Below are 3,967 nucleotides of genomic sequence, written 5' to 3' on the forward strand. Positions count from 1 at the left end.
CCCCCCTCCCCCTCGCGGGCCGTAGCGCGCTGCGCTGAGCGGCGCCGCGGTGGGGACGCGCTGGACGAGTCCACTGCGCGGCCGCCGTAGTGGGGGGGGGTGTGTGTGGAAAGGAAGCGACGGTTCCCAATCCTTCCTGGAGGAAGGTCTGGTCTGCACTTCTGCGAGGGAGGTGGCGCCTTGGAGCGGCCTCAGCCTTGCCGGAGGGACGGGTCCATTGTTGCCCGGAGAGGTGGGCGTGGCCGGTCCACCTTCTTCCTCCCTCCACCACCACCACCACCCCCTCCCTCCCTCCCTCCCCGGGCCTGACCCCCGCACTCGCCCATCATCCCACCCAGGAGCCGCGCGGCGCAGACATGAGCCGGGAGGAGAATCCGGCCAGCAAGCCCACGCCCGTGCAGGACGCGCAGGGCGACGGGCGGTGGATGTCCCTGGTGAGCGATCGGGCCAGCGCCGCGGCCATCCGCCGACTCCCGCTGTTCGTCCCACTGCCTGGGAGGCTCGACCGAGCCATGGCGGGTGGGGGTGGGGGGTGGGGCTCTTGCTGTCTGGGATGGTTAATAGAGCCATATGGGAGGGGGAGGTCTTGCGGTCTGGGATGGGAAGGTTAACAGCTATGGTGGTGGGGGGGGTCTTGCTGCCTGGGATGGGAGGGTTAACAGAGCCATGGGGGGGGCGGTGTGCGGGATCTTGCTGCCTGGGGAATCAGGGCGCGGGGCCTGCATCATGCATGCTTGTTGAGAGTCCCCTCGTGTGCTGCCCGCAGCACCATCGGTTCGTGGCAGACAGCAAAGACAAGGAACCCGAAGTCGTCTTCATTGGGGACTCCTTGGTCCAGCTCATGCACCAGTGTGAGGTGAGGTCCATCCCTTTTCATATGGCACTTTGGGACCAGGACCCGGACAAGGTTGGTGGCCACCCAGGTGGCCTTGAGGGCACTGACCCTTGAGCCTCCGGGTAAATGCCCTATTCTGCTGAGGAGGAAGTGTTCACCCTGACTTACTTTGTCAGGTTGGGTCTGTGTACACGGGGACTCAAGGTGGGACTCTTCAAGATTGCCCAAGGTGAGGTTGTTTGTATGAGCAGAGCCCAGGCCCGTGGGGCTTGCACAAGGCTATAGTATACCTTTACAACTACTCGGTTGTGAAAGACTTGATCATCACATCTTTCCACTACGGGAAGTTTAGCCATAATGGCTTTTCCTCAAGCTGAGGTTCAGTTGTTTTGCTGTTGGCTGCGTGTAGGGCTCAAACAGGGTTTTCAAAAAGTGAGTTTAAACTTCTGTGGGATTTGATTTGAGGCTAATAGGTTTAACCATACTGGGATTTATTCCAAGGTGAGATTTTCTTTCTTTCTCGTTTTTTTTTTTGGATTTTCAAGGTAGGGTCTCACTCTGGGTCCAGGCTGACCTGGAATTAACTCTGTAGTCTCAGGGTGGCCTTGAACTCACGGCGATCCTCCTACCTCTGCCTCCCGAGTGCTGGGATGTAAGGCGTACGCCACCACGCCCGGCCCAAGATGAGATTTTTAACCAGAGTGCTTCCATAAAGCCAGGTTCTTCCACAGTGGCCTTCGGACAATGCCTGGCCAGTGGGTGGTGGTGGGCGCTGAGGGTGCCCTTGTGAAGCACGTCATTTCTTGTCCCCAGATCTGGAGGGAGCTCTTCTCTCCACTGCATGCACTTAACTTTGGCATCGGAGGTGACAGTACGCAGCATGTCCTGTGGCGGCTTGAAAACGGGGAGCTGGAACACATCCGGCCCAAGGTGAGCGGGGTGTGAAAAGCGACCTTTGGGGCTGGAGAGATGGCTTAGCGGTTAAGCGCTTGCCTGTGAAGCCTAAGGACCCCGGTTCGAGGCTCGGTTCCCCAGGTCCCACGTAAGCCAGATGCACAAGGGGGCGCACGCGTCTGGAGTTCGTTTGCAGAGGCTGGAAGCCCTGGCGCGCCCATTCTCTCTCTCTCCCCCTCTTATCTGTCTTTCTCTGTCTGTCGCTCTCAAATAAATAATTTTTTTAAAAAGTGACCTTTGCCTGCCTCCTGACTGGCTGCTTTGTGCCCTTCTTCCCCCCCCAGATTGTGGTGGTCTGGGTGGGCACCAACAACCACGGCCATACAGCAGAGCAGGTGACCGGAGGCATCGAGGCCATCGTTCAGTTGGTGAACAAACTGCAGCCCCAGGCCCGGGTGGTGGTGCTGGTGAGTGTCTGAGACGGCTGGGGAGTGCTGGGTACGGTGCCACACACCTGTCAGCCCGCCATGTGGGAAGAGCTGAGGGCAGGGAGATCGAGCTTGAGTCTGGGGAACATCAGGTAGCCACAGCTGGCATGGTTCTGGGCACCTTGGCACAGTTAAGTGGCTTTCCAAAAGATTTTACTCCAACTATGAGAGTGGCTGTGTTAAGCGACCAGTTAGCCCAAGGAAATGCTAAGGGATATGGGTGGAGTTAAAAAGTTAAAAAAAAAAAAAAAAAAAAAACTCTAACCACTTCCAGGCTGGGGCGGGGCGGCGCACACCTTCAACCAGAGCCCTGGGGAAGGCAGAGGTAGGAGGGATCACTGAGTTCGAGGCCACGTTGATACTAGAGTGAATTCCAGGTCACCCAGGGCTAGAGTGAGATCCTACCTCAAAAAAACCAGGAGTAATAAATTAAAAAAAAAAAAAAATCCAAACCATTTGCATTGCCAAAAGCTGTCAGGCATTCTTAAGACAAATTTAGGCTCCATCACTTCTCCCTGTGATGTTCCCTGAGAGAAGCCACTGGCCGACCCAGGACCGAGTCCTGCGTGTGAAGAGGCGGACGTCCCCAGAGGGGTTGACCGAAGGGGAGCTGGGATGTGCTTATCAGGAACTGGCTGTCCTTCTGCCCGCCCCACTTTTCTGTCTCTAATGTATTTTGCAGCTGGGAACTTAAGGGGGTGGGGATGGACAATTTGTCACACAGAAGGTGCTGGTAGGATAACTTAAGAATCTTAGTGTCCCTCCTCAGGGCTTGCTTCCAAGGGGCCAACACCCTAACCCACTTCGGGAGAAGAACCGACGGGTAAACGAGCTGGTACGGGCAGCACTGGCTGGCCACCCGCGGGCGCACTTCCTCGATGCTGACCCTGGCTTCGTGCACTCGGATGGCACCATAAGCCACCACGACATGTATGATTACCTGCACCTGAGCCGCCCGGGCTACACCCCGGTGTGCCGGGCCCTGCACGCCCTGCTGCTGCGCCTGCTAGCCCAAGACCAGGGTCAGGGCGCCCCTGTGCCAGAGCACGTGCCCTGAGCATCCTGCCTTCAGTGACATTAAACGTTCCTTCTTCCACCTCTGTTTCCTGTCTGGGTCCCCCACCTTGTCCACACCCTCATCTGTGACCAAGCGATTCTGCCTCAGGCAGGCATCAGAAGCCCCCGGGAGCACTCTGGACTTTCCACGGCCAGAGTGGTGAGCTTCAGGCAGAGATAGTGAACTGGATGAAACCAGCCGGCCAGCATTGTTAGAGCATCAAGGTCAAGCAGGAACCCCAGAAAGTGACCCAGCCATCTCCCACCGTGAGCTGCCCCTCCAGCCACACACTTGCACACAGAGAGCTGCCTGGGGGCTCCCCCGTCCAGCGCCGGCTCCTCCCCCAGCAGCAAGGACAGCTCGGGCCACACGGGGGCAGTAGGGGCCCCTGAGGACAGCACCGCTCAGCACTAGCCCAAGGGTGGCCTTTTTGGTTTGAGGTAGGGTTTTGCTCTAGCCTAGACTGACCTACATTAGAGGCGTGCTCCTCCACCCTGGCTCTTAGGTTCTTTGAGGGTGTCTCAGGCCTTCCCTATGCTCACCCTCACTGCGCAGGCTTCGGGTTCCCCATGTCCCTCTGACACTGGTGGTCCTGGGATGACTGCTACAGGGGAAAGTGTACTGCTCCGTGGCCACTTAGGTGCAGGCCTGGCACACAACAGGCCAACCTGAGAGCAAGCCAGCAGCCTCCAG

The 3,967-nt window shown here is 58.1% G+C and overlaps 1 protein-coding gene across 2 annotated transcripts; it reads left to right on the forward strand.

Annotated features, from left to right (window-relative positions):
* The first annotated feature begins 40 nt into the window (after window positions 1-40).
* Pafah1b3 (platelet activating factor acetylhydrolase 1b catalytic subunit 3) lies at window positions 41-3,313 on the forward strand. Of its 2 annotated transcripts, none has more exons than XM_045133902.1 (6): window positions 41-232; window positions 339-434; window positions 767-856; window positions 1,649-1,765; window positions 2,074-2,196; window positions 2,974-3,150. In XM_045133902.1, exons 2-6 carry the CDS (start codon window positions 357-359, stop codon window positions 3,013-3,015), a joined length of 450 nt encoding a protein of 149 aa, XP_044989837.1. In that variant the 5' UTR covers window positions 41-232; window positions 339-356; the 3' UTR covers window positions 3,016-3,150. The 2 variants fall into 2 exon arrangements, with proteins under 2 accessions (XP_044989837.1, XP_004670444.2); XM_004670387.3 differs by having other exon boundaries at window positions 43-232; window positions 2,987-3,313.
* The last annotated feature ends 654 nt before the right edge of the window (window positions 3,314-3,967 follow it).

This window comes from Jaculus jaculus, chromosome 14 (genome assembly GCF_020740685.1).
Source record: "Jaculus jaculus isolate mJacJac1 chromosome 14, mJacJac1.mat.Y.cur, whole genome shotgun sequence".
Lineage (NCBI taxonomy): Eukaryota > Metazoa > Chordata > Mammalia > Rodentia > Dipodidae > Jaculus > Jaculus jaculus.

Excerpts from the sequence above, each read along its gene's own strand:
- Pafah1b3 (XM_004670387.3), top strand. The coding sequence starts at position 357 with ATGAGCCGGGAGGAGAATCCGGCCAGCAAGCCCACGCCCGTGCAGGAC. Across the intron at positions 857-1,648 it reads AGCTCATGCACCAGTGTGAG|ATCTGGAGGGAGCTCTTCTC; the intron begins GTGAGGTCCATC and ends TCTTGTCCCCAG. Across the intron at positions 2,197-2,986 it reads AGGCCCGGGTGGTGGTGCTG|GGCTTGCTTCCAAGGGGCCA; the intron begins GTGAGTGTCTGA and ends GTCCCTCCTCAG.